The sequence below is a fragment of the Bacillus rossius genome, chromosome 2 (assembly GCF_032445375.1).
Source record: "Bacillus rossius redtenbacheri isolate Brsri chromosome 2, Brsri_v3, whole genome shotgun sequence".
NCBI classification, from domain to species: Eukaryota; Metazoa; Arthropoda; class Insecta; order Phasmatodea; family Bacillidae; genus Bacillus; species Bacillus rossius.
The window spans coordinates 24,368,888-24,389,316 of record NC_086331.1 but is presented as its reverse complement, the minus strand read 5'-3'; the positions used below and the strand labels follow the sequence as shown (position 1 = coordinate 24,389,316).

The 20,429-nt window shown below is 31.4% G+C and overlaps 1 protein-coding gene across 1 annotated transcript in view; it reads right to left on the bottom strand.

Annotated features, from left to right (window-relative positions):
• Positions 1-20,429, bottom strand: part of LOC134529176 (SH3 domain-binding glutamic acid-rich protein homolog) — a 49,708-nt gene that overhangs the window by 26,798 nt on the left and 2,481 nt on the right. Inside the window, exon 2 of the mRNA XM_063363011.1 lies at positions 1,244-1,426. Within this exon, the coding sequence (XP_063219081.1) occupies positions 1,244-1,426 (183 nt within the window). The remainder of the gene's footprint in view (positions 1-1,243; positions 1,427-20,429) is intronic.

Below are 20,429 nucleotides of genomic sequence, written 5' to 3'. Positions count from 1 at the left end.
GGTTTTTATTTGTTTTAAATACTTTTATTCTAAGACAACTGTTTAATGATTTTGTTAAAACAAATTATAAATACATAAATATTAATGTTATTAACTACATAAAACACATATTTCAAGTTTGTATGAAAGAAATGCCTACAGTTAATACATGTGCAAACTGGCATTTACAATGAACTACTTGGAAAAACAATTCCTGTTGCTTTTGTGTAGGCATATCTGGCTATAATGAAGGAAATAAATCATTCTAGCCCCCTAATGATTACAACAATTCCTCTAAAATAATATCTCTGTAATCGTATGTAGCTATAGTGCTATTATTTTCTTATTCTGTCTTTGCTTGTTTGTTTTTCCTTCCTTTGAATCCTGGGAGGGAGGGGTTCGGACCCCACAGACCTCCCGGCTACGTCCCTCGCTGACAGCTGACATGACTGACATCAAGGTGGTCAATTTTAGTTTATAAACTATGCCAATATTTGTGGTAGCACAAAATTTCTTTGCGATTGCAACAGGAGCCATTGAACAAATTTATCAGTCAAACATCTAATACTAAGATCATCTGATAAAATCTCATTAACAATAAGCTATGGAATGAATACCTAATTCATCTGATGTTCCCAAAGTAAATCACAGATTTATACCAATTTTAAATCCATGCATTTGTTTATAGGGAGTTTGGCTATACGATAGTTTTCCCGAACCAAGTAGCTAGCTTTCCACAGATCACTGGCACTCAAAGTTTCAATACTACATCTTCATAAACATCACATCCTCCCCAAAAGTTTATCATTAAAATTTTTGCTAGTTATTGACCCAGTTTGAAGCAAAACATGCTGCAGATTGTGTGATTGACACACAGCTAAGTTACAGAAAGTAGTGAGGGGAAGAGAAAAGACAGATTTCACACTCACTCACTCAATAAGGCCAAAATATACACTACTGTGTTTTCCCTCCATTGACTATTTGTTTCTATCTTTTGGCCTTTTGTCACTATTTCAGCCCTACAACCCTTTAAAGTTTCAAGTAAACAAGAGTCTCATGAAATTTCTACAACATCTCCATTCACTTCTCAGCACTTCTCAACATCTAATCAACCCATGCATGATAAAAAAAAATAAATAAAAAACCCTACCTTAATTCCTACCCATGTATTCTGACTAAATTCTCCACTCATATTTTGTTTACAAATGCCAGCTTCCACAGCCATTGAGTGACACAATTACATACAAAGTATAAGATTACTTACACCACAATAGTTTTCATCGTTGAATAACTGCGGTGGTAAAGGATGCTTTGCATCTTTGGGATTGCTTTTTTGTTGCATTAATTCTTTTTCATCTTCCTTTCCTGGCTCTGTGATGTCTACAGTAACATAGTCTATGTTCTTGCTATCTAATATCATCAGTACACGTTGTTGATGTTTCTTGACCTAAAAATAAGTAAAAAAACTTTCACCTACACACTTTCAAAACACTATTGTATTTATAAAAAAAACTAAAATTTACATAAAAATAATAACAGACCACAGATGAAAAATATTTTTAGCACAAATATTAAAAATTAATTTCATGCGACACTATTTCCTTATGGAATCCAGAGAGTAAAAATCAAAAGTACAAATAAGAAAAAGAACAGATTTAAAAAATGTGTGAAATAAAATTTCAGTAACTTTATGCTGACAAAATATATAGTTAACAAATCTACAAGTTACTTTCATACGAAATAGTTTTAAAAACTTGGAAAAAAAAATGCACTTTTGCATAAGAAAGTACCAACTGGAGTAAGTTTTATGAATCTTTATGGCATGGGTTTCAATAACATAGGCAAATAAATATATATTCGTGAAAACACTAAGAAAACAGTTAACACTACTCACATTATAATTATTTTTATTATTTAATTATATATTTATTTAATATTTTGTTGTGGATCCCACATTGAGTTGAGTGCTTCGGGATGTAAAACAAGTCAAATTATATACCAATAAAAATGGCATAAATTTTAGTCTAGGCCACAAAAAGAAAAATTTAGTAAAAAATACTTATTTCCTCCCCAACCCCTCCATTTCATTCTTTCAGAGAGTAGGAAGAATACTCTAACAGAATTTTTTTAAGTTTTTTTTTTTTTAAATATATAAATCAATTGTTTGTAACATTTTGTGGTAGTGAATTGTAAAGTTTTATACATGTACATGTAATTTATGCTTTTTTGAAATTATATGATATTGTGAACTGCTACCCTCAATTTTCTAGAGTTTGTTTTGGGTGTATGAAAATTCAAGTTCTTTTGAAAATTGTTTTTCTCCATATGTATGAATGAGAGTATTCTTAAAAATATTAATTTATAATTGTTAGGATTTTGAGTTTTTTAAATTTTTGTTTACAATGAAATGATATTTTGTTATTTGTCATTATACGACTAGCTCTTTTTTTGTAGAATTGTTTCAATTCCCACCTCATTACCCCAAATTTCAATGCTATATATCATAATGTTTCAAAAATTTACATTTCTGCCAGTCGTCCTAATACACATCAGGATAATCTAAGCCTATTAGCGATGGAGTTGGTATCGTCAGTATATTTTAGCTGTTCAAGTTTACACCCAGGAATTTTACCTTTGAGGTTATAGTTATGTCACGAGAGTTTAACATTCAATCCTTTCTTAAACTGCATTTTGTCTCTCCTGTGATTTATATGGCCAAGGATTAAATTTGCTTTAGGTATGACATTGTCTACAATGTTTCCTTTCAATATGCAGTATTGAAGTGTCATCCGCGAATAGCACTGTGCTGCTTTGTGGAATGTTTAAAAGCAGGTCGTCTATATATATGTACTTGAATATTTCTAGGTTACTACCTTGAGGAACTCCATGTTTAATAACACTCCAGTCTGAGAACACTATTTTACTATGTGATTTTGTTTGGATGCTTTGATCGCGGTTGAGAAAAATATGAATTCATTAGTTCATGTGGTTTACCTCGACTACCATAATGATTCAGTTTTTGCAATATTTTGTAATTAACAACATAGAAGGCTTTAGACAAATCAAAAAAAGATGCCCAGTGCCACATTACCACAGTCCTAAAGGTCTAGAACTTTACTAGTAAAATTATGTACAGCATTTATTGTTTATTTATGTTTTGAAAGCCATCATGATTACTATTCAGAATTTTTAAGTCTCTCAAGAAAAATTATATAGTCTACAGTAAAGCACATTTTCAAACATTTTGGCAATAATGGATAGTAAAATAATGGGCCTATAGGTTGCTACATCCAGTGTGTCTCTCTTTTTATAGCCAGTGAGTATTTTTGCATTTTTAAAGTAATCTGGTACAGTAACTTCCAAAAAAAGGCTTCATTAATTAAGTTTGATAATGGCTTAGCAATGTGATGTCCTGCAAATTTTATAGTTTTGTTAGATATGCTATAGAAATCTGATGAATTATAGTTTAATTGTTTTATGGGTCAACCCGTGCCAATTCACCAGGTCATGAATCATGATACCCACATCCTTAGATTTTGATTAAACTTGGCATAATTGATTCTATTACTATCCTGATAAAACTGCAATTTTTTTGCTCTTATCATATATGGTTTAATATTATTATTTTTTTAAATTTTAAATTTGGCGCTATCAGAAACCTTGCAACTCGCACCTTTATTATACACACTTAAAACTTAAAATATTTATATATTTTTAAAAGTATTCCAGATATCATTATGAAATTTTGCAGTAGTTTGTGTGTTAAACATAAAAGCTGTGACAAAATTCTCTTATTAACCTATTTCAATCCCTCAAAAAACTAATAATATTTAAATATAGTTTTTAGGAATTTAAGAAAAGGGTGTTTTGTTTACAAAACCATAACCTCCCAAACATGATAGAAAGTTCAAATTTTATTTAAAATACTATTAAATATATCCTATTAGATAATTAAAATAATATACACAAGCCCCTCGAAGTAACGCTCTAATTCGTTCTAGGAAAATAGAGCGCTAATCAGATACGTTTTTGCCATAAGAGTGCATATTATTCATAATAATTGGTTCTCCAGCCACTGAAATCCGTTTGTTTACTATTCCTTATGAAATTTATTTTGTTTAAATATACGTATTTACATACTGTTAACACATCTAAATACAATTTAAGAAAAATATAAATGTATAAATTGCATTTAAAGTTCAAATTACCTAAAATAATACTATATTTAAATCACAGGCGACATAATTGAACTGTACATAGAATATTAACCTCATATTTCCTTACGAAGCACATGTATACATCACATTTTTTAGTTATAAATAATTGTATTTTTAACATATAAGCTCTGTTTGAATGTTTAAGAATAGAGAACAATAAATTTTACATTTTCAATTAACAAAATGCTATCTTAAAACAATAGCGTAAATAAGGGTAAAAAAAGAGTAACTTCGTATACATACGACTAGGAGTCAGCGTAGCCTGTCAAGCAAGATGTGACTAGCCTCGAAAGCTTCCGGCATTTCTCACTAGAGCTGCTACTGAGTTGCAAGACGGCGTAGTATGTATAAACATTAGCTAAACACACACGTAGGCGTCGGAAAATGTACCATTATTTACTGTGCAATTTTAATTAGGCTTTAAAAATATGCAATGGAAGCGTATAACTATTACATATAAAGGTAATATCTTTTTCTGATTCGTCATAATGTTTATGTTACACAAGTGCCGTCTTATTTTTAATTTGTTGCATTTTGTTTGTTACATTGTGCACGTATTAAAATAAAATAAATTATGTGGACGAGAAAGAGCGCTACTTCGAATATATGACCGCGCTACTTCAAATCATGCCCTAATTAATTGGCGTTGTTACTTCAAAACAGCGCTAATCGAACAGCGTTACTTCAAGGGGATGGTGTAGTAGGCTTTTTAACATGTTTAATTACTGTGCACAACAGAATATTTTTTAAAATTCAATAGACGAAAAAAATATGTTGTTCAAAATTCACATTCAATATTGTGAGTTGTTTGTTTTTTAAATATATCTTATTGCTGATTGAAACACTTATTCACTTCATCCAGAAACTTTCAGTTTTTTTGACACAAGCTTTTTTTGAAATAATACATTCTTCCGGTGTCACTTGGTTGAGGTGCGTCCACTATACTGATGTGTTCTAAAGGCACTATGCTTGAATCTTCTCTTTGAAGCCAATAAAATAATACAGCTGGTTCTGAAGGACAGAGAAAAATAATTTCTGCATCTTCTTCTTCACTGAAGATAGTTTCTACTAGTCCAAAACACCAGTTACCATCATAATTTTCCACCACATGGTTATTTGATGATGGTTGAACACGAACCCAATCAGAAGAAGTTTGATAAGAAAAAATTAGTGACATTTAAGACTCTTAGTAGTCCTTCTATTTTCAAAATTGTCTATCTGAAGTGGTTTGAAATTATGAAAACTCCTATTAGGAATAGTAGGGTTGTTGAAAATAATTTTTCTAATTCCAATCGTATTGAATCAGCAACTTTTCTGTCAATAGTAAATGTTTTCAGTGTTCTTTTCACAAAGGTTGTAGAAAGCAGTTGCTGTCCAGTTTGTTTGATTTTCATCTGATAGCTGGAGTCTTACTTTCCTTTAAATTCTTTCTACCATTCCTCCTAGACCATCATATATTGATTTCCCATGACTTGTAGCAAAAACCGAGTGTTCAGCTTTTAAATTGAAATCCTTCAAATGCTCAGACAGGTTCTTAAAACTATTCCTATTTTTATACTGAACATCAGAGCCATCAGTGAAATAATAGACTCTGTCTATTTCTAGATGATTTACTTCTAGCCATTTTATAATTTCCTTTTGGACATAGTTAACAAAACTTGTGTTATGCTCAAGATCATCACTTAAAAAAATGGTTAGAAATCACAGTATTCTCTTTTTTCTTAAAATAATTACTACGGGATGTTGAGTACAACCCTCTCTATTACAATGATAACTTTGGTTTTCATTTTGAAAAACATATGAATAATTTTCACCAAAAATCCATTACTACAATAGCTGTATTGGGTGGCGAGTTTTCTTTCAAATCTTTAGCGATAAATGCTGCTCAATAAAGAAATATAGTCCTCTAAGCTAATAGATTGTTTTACCATTTCTGCTTTGTTGGTATTTAACCATTGGCTTATTACAATATCTTCTTCTAAATCATAATCTTCATTTAATTTTACAGTCACATCTATACTCATATTATAAAGCTGAAGAGTTTGTTTGTTTGGTGTTTGTTTGAACGTGCTAATCTCAGGAACCACTGGTCCGATTTGAAAAATTCTTTCAGTGTTGGATAGTACATTTATCGAGGAAGGCTATAGGCTATATTATATTATCAATAACATTAGGGATCCTTACTAAAAGTCCAATTTAGAATCAAATGTGTTGGAGGGGGTTAGATACAACATGCAGTACACGTACGAAGTGTGTGTTGACAATGCCGCAGGCGCTAGAAGTGCAGGCGCTAGAAGTTTATTTCCTATTGCCTATTAACATTGTTGCCACGCACTAGATGCCTTATCATTCTTAATTTTCCCATACAAGTAAAAAAAACCTGTGTGATATTAACAACAAAGCAATCAGTACCCTCATATAGAATACATAGAGATAGTGTGAGGTATATATGTAGATATAAAGAGATAAATACAGATAGAGAGATACATAGATATATAGGACTATAGATGTAGATAGAGATAAATATATATTTAGAGACATGGATAGATTATTTGTATATGTGTAACTACTTCAAACATATTACAAAACAAAACTGAATGAGGCATTGCAATGCATGCCGAGCATTAGCTAGATAATGGAATCTTTTCAATATTAGTAATCCCTTATTTTTCAGTTTTTTTTTCTATATTGCTTTAGAGTCTAGATTACATACAGACCAGGTAAATAACTATAAACTGGCAGAATGTCTGTCGGGATCCGAAAGTGATATTAATTATTTTGCACACTTGACATTGAAATTAAGAAGACAATTACTAACTACATCTGATCTCTAAACAGTTCCCCTTCACCCTGTGTTCAGCCCGGGCAACGCTGGGTACTGCAGCTAGTAATCGATAAATGCAGTGTTTGCAGGACAGTTATCACAATGGTGCAGCATGAAGCTAGAATTTTCTATGTTGCAAAAAGCATTTTAAAATGGTCTTTATATGATTCTTAAATTTTGGCAGCATCCAGCAACAGTTTTACACTTTGGTGGATGCTGTAGACACATACAGAGTTAGTGCCTGCAGAACCAGCAAGGATACACCATTTAGGTCTCAAACAAAAAATTTGAAAACCTTAATTTCACAGCTGGATATTCCAATTTAAAACAAGAATAGAGTTCTCTCAAGTTATAAAAGATAAGTATTTTTTGCATGTAAATTTTTTTTTTAACTTACTTTGTCATTAGCCCCAGGTAACACTCTCTTGAACTTTCATCATTTTGATAAAAAAAATTGGTTACAAGTTTAATTGTATTTTCAGAATTTTCTTGATTGTCGCACTATGTATTCACTCAGATTGAATTCCTTCATCAATTTTTCTTTGCTCCAAGATTCTGGAGCCAAAGTCAAAATCTGGACTTTTTTGAGACCTACCAACAGATGAAATCTTTTCTTTCAAAAGAGAAATCTTCACATCAAACTCCTGTGCTTTTTTAACTATACTTGTATCTTTTACCTCATCATCATCATCATAACTTAGTATATCATAATAGTACTTAAGAAATTTTTCTTTTCATAGCCTTGGTTACATTACAAAAGTAAATTATATTGTTATTATATGATCACTGCTGGTGGGTGGTGCATGCAAGTTGTTGCTACTGCTTGTGTGTGGTGCATATCTGCATGGAATTATAAAATTCCCTGACTTTTTCAGGTTTTCGAGACCTGAATTGAAAAATTTCCCTGACCTTTCAGACATGAAAAATTTTGCACCACCACTTGATGTTAACACTTTTTCTGCAGGAAAAGAAGATTGTATGTGCCGTTTAAATACTCCATTTTCATATAAAAATACATGTATACCAAACTTAATTAATAATAAATACCTAATAAAACCTCTTTTCTCGGAAGAAAACACTAGCACAGGATATTGACTGCACCTATAATTTGTTTTTACTCAGTAGAACTCACCCTATTAAAATTATTGGTCATTATGAAGGAAAGCCTCATTTCTGGAAAAAAGTTATAAGTTGCATATTTACTCTGTGACACAATTTATAATCATTCAAGATTTTTACCAGTAGTTTAACACTCTGAATGGTTAGGTTACCTTTTATATATTACAATTAGTGTGATATAATAATTAGTTGGAATAGGTTGGCTACATTTAAAATATTTTAAACTAGTGTAGACTAGGTTAACTACATTAAAACTTCTTTGAATGTATTTGAATGATTGACTAAGAATTACCAATTCTAGCTAACATAACCTAAAATTGGATGATGGAAAAAAAAAGTACCGAAGTAGGAATCACTTAATACAATAACGTGTAAAGCAAAATTTGTTATGTAATTTAAATTACAAATAATATAAACTATAATTATTTATTTCATGTTTATTTGAGATTGCCAGTTTCATAAGTTGGGGTTAACTGATTTTGAAAGCTAGTTTCATGAGTCAGTTCATAAGATGCCCTTGAAGATTTGCTGATTATGGTCATGCCACACACTTCATAGCACACTGTGTTGTTTTTCTCAAATTTTTTTAGTTTTGAATTTTTAATTGATTCCCAATTTCCCATTCCCCCCCCCCCCCCCCCAATAGGGATCACAGCATGTAAGTCTGGTTATTAGTTTCATGTATTTTGATTAATATTAACACATCAGCCCTAACTCACTGTAACTTTATCTCTATTAATCCGCAGAAGCAGGTAACCTCAAGTATTAATGTAAATAAATTGTGTTGAATTATTTATTGACGACACATGCCCATCAAAGTAAATGGTAGCATAGTAAAATTAACGCAGTTTGAGATCAAAATATGTGTTTGCAAACAATTACTATTGATTCTCCGGAAACTACTGAGTAAAGGCTATCTAAGTAAAATCCCTGCAAAAATTACTGAAACATAAACAGGAGCTTCCAAACGAGCATTTGGTAATCACAAATGAACAAAAAATATAGGCATCTTAACCAAAAAAGAAAAAATTATACAAAAATTAAATAAAAATAATTAACCGCAAAAAATAAACCAAATAACAATCTACCAAAATAACCATAAAAATTCAAAATAGAAACCAACATCGGAAGAGAGAAAAATAAAGTATAAAATTAAAAATACATACCAGCCTGAAGACATTCAGGTTGGTAACCCCAACCAAAAATCAAAAATATTGTAGGAATAAGACTAGCCCCAAAAAACAGATAAAATAAAATAATTCATTGAAAAAGTAATAAATAACAAACAGAAGCAAAGAAAAAAAGACATAAATTAAAATAATATTTATATTGATTATCAAACACAGTTTATTGAGCTGCAAGGAACTCTTGTGTTGTAAAGCTCCTGCATCTAACTATGTGCGAATGTTTTTTTCCTTGTTAAACTATGTGTTTACAGAAAAAAGCCTGAGAATTTATGAAAAGGAAAATCAACCGTGGTATTAAAGTTTCAGAATTTTTCAAGGTGTCTACATGTCAATGAAAGCGGTATTTTCCGTTTCACCTTTGTTAGCACAAGGAGAAATTTCAGAAATATGTTGCGATTTCCCGACACTTCCCGGAATTCCCTGACTGATTTTAATTCTCTGACGCTCCCGGGTCTCCTGATTTTCTACTCCTGTAGCAACCATGAACGTTCTGCCTGCGGTGCCTGGCCACTTGTAGTGCCTCCATTTTTATTTATTTGTGTACGAGTATGTGTATGTTGTGCCCACCATCAAAGTTTCCAACTGTCAGTGGGCATGTCACAACATAAATAAATTATCAAATTTTCTTTTATAATATGACCCCTTACTATGTAATGACAATGTGTGAAACTATTAGTGTTACAACTAAATCATCTAAAAGCAGTTTTTGTTTGTGAGAAGGGCACATTTCTTGATTCTAATAAATCTAATCAGTTATGAGTTCATCATCTGTTTCATTATAAATGATTTTTATTTTTATTTAAACATCTTTTTGATATCAACTGTTTGGAAAAACTAAACTTCTGAACAAATTTTTAATAGGCATTTTTTTAATGTTTGATACTTTTCAAATATGTTTGACAAGTGGTAGCTGTTGATGAGAAAATATGTTTTTAAATTCACAAAAATTAATTACAGATCTAAGGTGGATCAAATCTTTTTCTTCGTCATAATTCAGAAACACATTGTAATTTTTTTGAAGGTACAGTATGTAGATTGTTTGGAAACGGTTCAATAATTTAAAAAGTCCAATGCTACAGGCTTGAATATCTGCCATGCTGTTTTGCATACTTCACAGTATGTTATGAAAAATTAAATATTATTCTTCATATAATAATTCCAAAATATGTTAATAATTAGAAAAAAAAAGTATTACACATTAGGGGGTTTTAAACTGTAAGCTAACTGCCAGTACTTACAGATTCAACTGAATTATTGTTAAAAAAACATCCATGCCTATTTGTATACTCAAATTTACCTTTTCTTTAAAACACAATGTTAACAAAATAAGTTTATATTAACAGAGTAAATTTTAAAAAGTAGTCACTGTAGGTAAATTCTCACATAGGTACTGAAAGTAACAACTGCACTAATTCATTTGCATAGAGGAGCAGATCACAACAGGAAAAGAGCCCGTTGAGACAGGCTTGGTGAATCAAGCAGCATGCCTGAACTGATGATAATTCATGAATAATGAGATAAAAATCTGAGTACTGAGCTTTTAAATATTGCTTTCATTTACCATCACTATTATATTTAAAACTTACTAGCTTCGTATATCTTTTAGCTGTTTTATGCAGTATGTATAATGTTAGAAGTTTGTAAAAGTTATAAAAAATAAATAGCTAAATTAAACTGTAAGTTCCCCGTGAACTATTTAAAAACAATATGCTATACTTTATATTAAAAATTATAGTTAAATTTTTTTACGCATTCTTGATACGCCCCTCGTGCCCTAAAATTATATTATTTTAATTTAATAAAAAAAAGGCCTAGGAAAAGCTGAGCAAAATTATAAAGAAAATACAAGTTTTACCAGAGGTGGCACGAGGTGGTGAACAAGACAATTTTATACTCCCTGCACACAAGCAACTTGGGAGCTAGTGGATCGTTTAAATAGATAAAGGTATATGATAAATAAATAAACACTACATAAGTAGATTGGTCTATAGGTTCCCTGTTTTATTTAAAAAGGTAAATTAAATCTTTTGTTTTGGTTTCACAATAACATGGTATTCACAATATATTAAAGTTATTAAAGGGGGCCGGCCCGATATTATTAAAACACGTTATACTATACTGTTAACAATAAAAAAAAAAAGACATTTTATAGCAGGTTATTTTCATCCACTCATTACTGTAACAATTTCACATATTATTATTTGATAAGTTCTCTATGGCACTGCTCGCTGGTATTTATTAAGGCAAGTTCTTTCGTTGCTTGTAGGGAGAAGTTATATTTTAGATATCACCCGGGGCTTCAAGTTGGACATCTGGTCGGGAAGAAGCTCTTCTTAGAGAGAAATGAAGCTGGAGGTCCTGGACAACATGATGGGTGCAATTTCGGCGCCCAAATGTTAGACCCTGTCTGAAAGACAAGCCAAATTCCAACGAATTAGACCTGCTTCCAGACAGTCAAACACAGTCGGCGCGAAAAGGCCAACAAACGGGAATTCGGAGAGGAAAAATAGACCGAAGTAAATCACCAAACAGGGTGTAGCTCCTGGGCTCAGGAAATGTCTCGCGCCAACATCAGAAAGGTGCGGACCGAGAATTGCGCGGATGACGCGGCAGAAATCATCATTTAGTAAAATAAAAAAAAATTGATAAAATTTAAACTAAAACATGACTTGTTTTCTAATCACTACTACTGACTGGCTACTACTGAATTTTTGGAGCTGGGATCACATCCCTTAACACAGCTGACTACATTCCTTATTCCCACAAGTTCGTCGTTGCCGCGAAAAGCCTCTTAACCGAGGTGACGCGGTAAGTAGCCGAAGTCAGAGTATTAAGTGCCGCAGTGGCTGACAAAACTCCTAATTAGAATGGCCAGTCGGCCCTAGGGAAAAAGAGGGGGAAGGTTCGGCTCTGGACCGAACACTTCCGGAGGTGACCGAGGTGGTCGTAGCCACGACTTCAGTTGTTTGCGCCGAAGAGCGACTGCTGCTCTCTCTACCGGCGGACACAGAAAGCTACATAGGATCGACCTTTACAGGAAGAGAGTAGAAAGCATAGGGCCTTTGGCGTAGCTGGTGCTACACTCTGGCGGCCTAAAGGGGACAGAAGAGGGAGGTTAGCAAGATCGCCAACAGGTGTCGCAGGCGTCAGCTCCACTCGCTGGCGACCAGAGCAGACGTTACTGTTTCTGCCGCTAGATGTCGTGGGTGGTCCATCCTTGCACATATTTTTTCTATGGCAAAGCGTCCTTGAAATCGGCCGTTCCCTGGCGGGGTTCACGTCAGGTCAACGATCCTGGTCTAAATTCTGAGAATCAAGGTGGGTAGCTGTGGTGGAGAGGGGGTACAAAAAACGCAACTGGGCTGAAATCGTGGGTCCACGGGATCCTCGTTCATGCCGAGACTCGCTAGTCTCAAAGGGTCTCTGAGAAATAGAGCTTGCAGGCCAGAAGCTGCTCTATGCGATTTTAGTCATGCAGAGAAATAATTTTACAGGCCGGGAACGTGACTGTAAGCGGGAGAAATGTCATACGGGCTGCTAACGTCTACATTAGACTTGCAAAATATTAGATTGGTCCCTGAGAAAAGGTGCCTCGGTCCACTGGCACAAAGTTTAACTAAGTAGAGTACACCAGCCTAACAAAGTGTAAATCATGCTTTTGTAACCAAATTATATAGAAAATAAAATTTCCAAAAATAATTTAAAATTATAACAACAATTTAATAAAAAAAAACACGTGCCGAAATACCTAATTTCCGGCACATTCTATCATGTCTTACACTCCAGATATTGTCATTTTTTTAAAACAAAAAACCATTTTCTTAAATTTCTAAAATATTTATAGTTAAATATTTATATATATTTTTAAGGGGATTAAGATAGGTTAATAATATACCTTTTTCCTTGCTTTTAGGTATAACACACAAACATCCTCCAAAATTTGATATCTTAAATAGTTTTCAAGAAAAATATTTTCTAAGTTGTGAGTGCACTTTAAAGACACGATTTTGGAGGCTTTGAATAGTGGCAAATAAAAAATTGGGAGCGTGTACTTATGTACGTGCGTTAGAAGTTATACATGCAATGTTCACAAAAGTATAGAGCCACACTGCTTTGTGCAGAAGACTATAGCCCACAGTTTATTGAGTTGCAAGGAACTATTGTGTTGTAAAGCTAACTATCTTATCACGCAATGTGTCATCAGGGATTATCATTCTTTGTGTTTTAAAGCTCTGGTATGATACTGGCTTATTCCCGTTGATGTTTCTTACACCATAATGTTGTATTTTGTCTTATCAATGGAAAATATGCACCCATAGTTGGTTTTGGCTGTTTTAATGCTTCTCTTGATGAGACTAAATAAAAAAATTAATGTGACTCAAATGAAATTAAATTAATAGCTTTGCATTTACACATTTATAGTCTCTGAAAATTTGGTATATTCAAAGAATATATTACTTATCAATGGATATTATTATAGATTGTATCACTAGTATATAAGCAATTAAGTGAACCATTAATGATTATAAAACATACCTAAGTAGTAAAGCAAACAGAAAGTTCTCTCTTAAGATATGATTACTGGCATAAGTTATTTAATCACACATAGATGACACAAAATAATTTGATAAATACACTTCAAGGACATAGCCTGGAGGAGGATTAAAGGGGATTATAACCACTTCTATGGCTCAAAACCAATTAATGGAATTTAGTAAGGACCTACACTGTTGCCACTCATGAAACCTCTGCAATTTTTCCCCTCAATATTTCTCTGCAATTTAGTAGTTAAATAAAAATCAAAAAGGTGGGAGGGAAACATGTACTCCAATTGATAGAATAATAGCCCTCATATGTCATCAGTGGTTGCCAAAAAAATAAATTTATACAGAAAACCTATTAGATAGCAAATCACTTGGAATCAACAAATGATTTTGTAATGGCTTATGTCTATGCTGGGAGACCAAGGCCAAGATGCCTACTGGGTTGTGGAACAGCCAGACAGGTCAGAGGTTATAGAGAGTGCTCAGATATATGTTGAATTTGATGGAACTAAGATCTGAATAAATGTATAATGAAATATGGTGTTTCCTTATACCTGAAACATGAAGCATGGTGTCAGAAGTCTGAACGGTTACCAGAACCGGCAGTTCTGAACAAAAGATAGATAGATACCTGGAAACCACCTAGTAAGTTACTGCTCAACGAACATGCCTTTAATTTCAGAAGCATTAAATAAAAGTTTCAAATTTATTTGGTAGACTCTGGCAATGGCATGGCATCTGAAAGTAAAAAGGCTGCAATGTTCTTGAATTGTACATGGAATGAGCCCCTTGAAATTTATAATAGTTTCAACATGGAGACGCACAAGGCGACTATGAAATCAGTTGTTGCAGGCATTTGAAATGTACATCAAACCTAAGATGAATGTCATTATCAAGTGACACAAATTCTTTACAGTACAACAAGGAGAGGAACCTTTTGATTCTTTTTTAAATTGCTTACAAAAACTTGCAAAAAATTGTGACTTTGGTGAACAAGAAAACTCATTAGTTAGTGATGCAACAATTCAACGGCATTATATTTGTCCTGTGTTTGTTCTCTTTGTTATGTCCACCGCCATATCCTAAGGCTTGGTGGGCATGTAAAAAAATTTTAAAATAAAATAAATATACAATAAAATAACAAAAATTGATAAGGCTGTTGAGATTTGCAAGGTAGCTAAGGTTAGTAAGCAACAACAGAGCATTTTGAAGAAGCAAGTTGAATCCTCATCTTTGCTAGCAGTTCATACAAGAGGGGAAGAAAGGGAAAAAAAAAATCAAGAAAGTACAACGGTGTAAACATGTTTTAAAAATGGAAAACCCTAAGTGTAAAAAAAAAAAAATTCATGAACTGGTAAAGTGTTAGCATTTGGTCAAATCTGTAATAAGTGTAAGGGAAAAAATAATTTTGTAGTGTGATGTTAAGTCTAGGTTTATCAAAGAAAGCAACATAAGAAGAGCAGATGGCATTGGTGAGGAATTTCATGTCAGTGCCTTTTTTGATAATGCAGGGAGATCAAGATGTTGGTCAGAAACTGTAAGTATTAATAATCATCAAATTCAATGTAAGCTGGATATAGGGGCAAAATGCCAACAAAAACTTTTTTAAAGGTTAGGTTTATCAAATACAAATGTAGAGTGATGTAAAGTAAATGTTGTTAGCTATAATAATGAGAAAGGCTATGGGGTACATCATTTGCAAATGCTTTATAAAGGAGGAGGAGTAGGTATAACATTAAATTCTTGAATGTTAACATTTTTGCAATGCCAATTTTGGGGTTAAATGCATGTATCATGATTAATATATTAGAGAGATTTGAAAGTGATAAACCTGGCCAGGATGAAATAGATAACAAGAGAGTTTTTGACAAAGTTGTATATGACAGTGTATAACTAGAGTTTTTAATTGATAATAAGCTGTATTTTGAAAGTATAAGAACATATCTTGGGAAGTAGAAAATTGAGTTGAAAGAAAATGTAATCCAGTATTGAAGATGAACAGAAGGGTGCTTGAAACTGTAAAACCAAAATTGAAAGAGAACCTACATAGGTTAAAAAAAGCAAACACATAATACCAATGTTGATAAAGAGTCATAGACAGAACACAAAATATTGTGGTTGTTGAAACAGATAAAAGTGTTAACATTTACTTACACCCTTTTTATTTTAATAAATGCATAAATAAAAATGTTTCCATATACCCACTGTTGTCGTAATTACTTACAAATTAACAGGTACAAACCTATATACATTTATTGATGATAAACAATGGATTCTATCAGGTGGAGCTCACAGAAGAAAACAAAGCTTGATTTATAACACCTTTTAGTGAATATAGATTTGAAAGGCTGCTTATGGGATTGTCATCTGCATCAGAGATGTTTCAGAGGTTTAATACTAAAATATTAGAAGATATTGAGAGAATTGGCATATATTTTGATGATTTGATCATACTAGCATCTTGTGAGGAAGAACATGACAAAATTATTAATTTAGTGTTAGAAAGAGCTAAGTATAATGTGAAATTTAATCCTGATAAATTGCAATTTAAAGTTAGTCAGGTTAAATATTTCGGCAGAATATTTGAAGCAGGTCAAGTTTAAAGTGTATTAGGCTTGAAAGACCCAAAGAATAAGAAAGTTTTTACGTGTGTAAGGAAAATTTGGCAAAATTTATTCCTAATTTGGCTTACACTTATGAGACTTAACAAAGAAACAGCACCGCATTAGATTATGTGATATCTAATATCTCATCTATCAATGTAGATAATATTGATTTTGGATTGTCTGATAATTTTGCTCAACTAATAAATTTTCCTGTACATATATCAAGTTCAACTAATACAATAAATAAAAAAATTTATAGACCTATGTATGATTTCCAGATAAAAGATTTTATTGGAAAATTGACTAATAACACTTGGGAAGAGGTATATGAATCTGACAATATAAATACTATGTATAATAAATTCTTAGATAGTTTTCTGAAACTCTTTGAAAATGTATTCCCACTTAAAGTAAACAATTATAAGATGCCCACAGGAAATAATAAACACTGGGTTACAAAAGGTATAAGAACTTCGAGTATAAGACTAAAGGAGCTTTACTCCTTAGTACGAAGAAATGAATCAAGTGATGAAATATTGGAATATTACAAAAGTTATAAATTGATATATAAAAAAGTATTAAAAGAAGCTAAAAAATTACATGCAAAAAGGTTATTAAGTAAAAGCGATAATAAAACTAAAATGCTATGGAAAATAATAAACAATGAAACTAAACCCAAATCTCAAAATAATATGATTAATGAATTAAACAGTGAATCAGGATTAATTACTTCACAGGTTAATATCGCAAATTATTTTAATAACTACTTTTTGAATATATCGGATGAATTAAAAAAAATTAATATAAATTCTTATCAACATTTTCTTTCTAAACTGACTAAAAATGTAAATTGTTTCCATATGTGTCTAGTTACTGAAAGAGAAGTTATTAAAATTATTTCATCCCTTAGTAATAAAAAGTCAACTGACTTTTACAATCTTTCTTCTTTTTTGATAAAAAAATGTGCAAAACAAATCTCTAAACCACTGACCCATATTATTAATACTTCTATTAGGGAAGGTATTTTCCCTGATAGGATGACAATTACAAAACTAATTCCTGTACACAAGAAAGGGACTTTTACATCTGCTGATAACTATAGGCCTATAAGTTTACTTCCTATCTTCTCAAAAATTTATGAAAAAATCATTCATGTTAAATTAATTAATTTTATAGAAAAGAATAACATTCTTAGACCTGAGCAATTTGGATTTCAAAAAGGCAAATCTACTACTTTGGCTATGTACCACTTTGTTAAAACTATTCTGAATAGCTTGGATTCTGGCCGCCATGTACTTGGAATGTTTTGTGACCTTTCTAAGGCTTTTGATCTAGTTAATCATGAAATACTTCTAAATAAATTAGATTTTTACGGTATAAGAGGAAAAGAATTGAAGTTGTTTCAGTCATATTTACATATGCGAAAACAAAGAGTATTTTTAAAAAGTAATAATGATATAAATTATTCCAACTGGGGTTATATAAAAAAGGTGTACCCCAGGGAAGTGTTTTGGGTCCTCTATTATTCTTATTATATGTGAATGATTTACCTAATCAAATTACAAATGGAAACCTCATATCATTTGCTGATGATACTAAATTTAATTGTATCAACTGATACATTATTTGAACTTAAGACTAAAACAGAACAACAATTTAAAATCATGTGTGACTGGATAATTGCTAATAACTTGAAAATTAACATTAATAAAACCGATTTATGTATTTTCAAAATAGGATTAGGCCTAATTATGAAAATCAGAAAAGTATTCTAGAACAAATATTAAATCAAAAAACAAATATGACTGATACAACCAAATTTCTAGGTTTAATAGTAGACAAAAGTCTTAAATGGAAAGAACATGTTGAACAAACAGTAAAAAAATTAAGCAAATCATGTTATGCACTTAGAATTTTAAGCAATACATTAGATAAGGAATCCTTACGTACTGCTTATTTTGCTTTATTTCACTCTTACATGACTTACAGAATTGAAATATGGGGAAATAGTAGTTTCAGTGTGAACATTTTTAGATTACAAAAAAGAGCTATTCAAATTATTTGTAATAAGAAACCAAATTCCTCCTGTAAACCATATTTTCGAGAACTAAATATTTTACCATATTACTCCGAATATGTTTATAGTTTACTGTTATTTACAAAAGAAAATGTGGAAAATTTTAAAGAAACTCATTTTATCGATTATTATGAAACTAGGTATCAATATAAACTCAAACCTAAGTGTTTTAAAACTACGTTATATGCAAAGGGAGTTCAACATAAAGGTATTACGCTTTTTAATAAGTTGCCTAAAAACATATTACTTCTAAACAATCATAATGAATTTAAGCAAGAACTTAGAAATTTTATAATTAAAAAAAATTTTTTATTCAATATCAGATATCAATGATTTTTAACATGCTATTATTATGTAATACAGGCCTTTTGATATATTGATAATATAGGTAGGAAACTTTATTCATTGATTTTAATCTGTGATTGTAATTTGTAATGAGTGTTGAAAAAGGAATTTATGTATATATTGTAAATATGCATACTTTTATTAATTTGACTAAGCCCATATCCCCAAGTGTATTATGAAACACAGGCCTTTTGATATATCTATAATATGGGAAATTTTATTCTTTAATTTTAATTTGTGACTGTAATTAGTTATGAGTATTGAAAAAGGAATGTATGTATATATAGTAAATATGTATACTTATATTAATTCGACTAAGCCCATATCCCCAAGTGTAATGCTTGTAATGCTTGTGGTGGATTTTAATAAATAAAAATAAATAAAATAAAAAAAAGTGTAGAGTGGTGTTGGGGGACCAGATCATGTGGCATTTCAAATGATTAAGAAAAAAATGAGGCATCTGTGTTAAAATTTTTTGATAATAGGCTTCCTATTCTAATTCAGACAAATGCATGACAATTTTCTTTAGGGGCATACCAAATGCAAACTGGTCATACAGTATCTTTTCTTTCAAGGTCACTCAGAAGGAAGAAAAATATCCACAGATAAAGAGATTTTGGCGATATGTTTTGCTTTAGATAAATTTTGTCAATCCATATATGGGCTTGAGGTTACTATACCTACAGTAGGCTACAGACAGACCATAAGCCCATTGTAAATATTGTCTGTATAGATGTAAATAAAATAACACCCAGGTTGCAAATGCTCAAGTTCAAATTGTTAAAGTACAATTTGACAGTTATATATGAAAAACTGAAACAAAAATGTTGGTAGATGATTTGTTGTCTAGAGCATGTGACAATAGTAATTAATAATTAAGTTAGAGCCTGATAGTATTATCACTGATGATGTTCATAGCTTATGAAAAACATCCATGAGTTAAGAAAACGATAAGATGAAGACAATTTTCAAAAGAAACTAAAATAAGATGACACCTTGCAATTTATTTAATTCTACACAAACAAAATTCAGCACTAGGCCGGTTTTCAATTTTTTCGTGTTTTTTTACATATTACAAAAAGTTGTAACATTCTTAATAATAAAACACCCAATATTAATAGGAATAGGTAATTATGATTATACAAAAAGTAAAATAACAGGTTAACACTAAATATTAAACCACGCTATAGAAAACCATTAAGTACAGAAACTTAATAACATAATAAAAAGTAATGCTAGCCCTTCCATAAATAAAACAAATCAGTTCACATTCATAAAAACCACCTACTTAAAAGTTTATTTCTATACATTATACCGCATCTTATGAATTTTCATTTGTAATATGTTGCAGGGTTCCCCAGCTCACAAAAGTAACACCTGCGAGGAAGTTAAACCATTATGTAACATTAGACATAAAATAACTTATTATAATAAAATGTTTTTAGGTGGTAAAATAATACCCCTCAGTGTCTCCGGTTATAAATAGTAAATTTGGCTCATAGAAATCATTTAGATTTAGAGAAAACAAAGA